This window comes from Seriola lalandi, unplaced genomic scaffold (genome assembly GCF_002814215.2).
Source record: "Seriola lalandi dorsalis isolate HSWRI2012SDOR001 ecotype SW California unplaced genomic scaffold, Sedor1 jcf7180002018019, whole genome shotgun sequence".
NCBI classification, from domain to species: domain Eukaryota; kingdom Metazoa; phylum Chordata; class Actinopteri; order Carangiformes; family Carangidae; genus Seriola; species Seriola lalandi.
In genome coordinates, this window is record NW_019488671.1 from 1 (window position 1) to 491 (window position 491).

Here is a 491-nt window from a genome sequence, read left to right on the forward strand (position 1 = left end):
CCCCCCCCCCCCCAGGTGACCATCGGTTTTGGCGGCAGGATGGTGACGGAGGAGTGTCCTCTGGCCATCACCGTGTTGATCATCCAGAACATCCTGGGTCTCATCATCAACGCCGTGATGCTGGGCTGCGTCTTCATGAAGACGGCCCAGGCCAACCGGCGAGCGGAGACGCTCATCTTCTCCAGACACGCTGTCATCGCTCCTCGAAACGGCCGGCCGACCTTCATGTTCAGACTCGGAGACCTGAGGAAGAGTATGATCATCTCTGCCACCGTGCAGCTGCAGGTAAAGGCTTTCAGCCGTATCACATGGTCTTCATCAGCAGCCGTTTGCTCATGTAGCATAAAGCTGTTCGGGTCTACGAGGTCCAGATCCATGTCCAGAGTCAAGGTCCAGGTCCGAAGGTGTCAGAGCTCAGTTAAAGTCAGGGCTGTTGATTTTTTCCTTCATGTTTCAGCTGCAGAACAAACTGGCGCATCAGAAACATTCGT

General features: G+C 55.4%; 1 protein-coding gene across 1 annotated transcript; it reads left to right on the forward strand.

The window, feature by feature from the left end:
- Positions 1-17: 17 nt before the first annotated feature.
- On the forward strand, positions 18-285 carry LOC111645455 (ATP-sensitive inward rectifier potassium channel 8-like; the record flags this gene model as incomplete). Its single annotated transcript, XM_023394675.2, has 1 exon — positions 18-285. A coding segment is annotated over exon 1 (246 nt), but the record flags the coding sequence as incomplete, so codon positions are not given.
- Between the last annotated feature and the right edge of the window lie 206 nt (positions 286-491).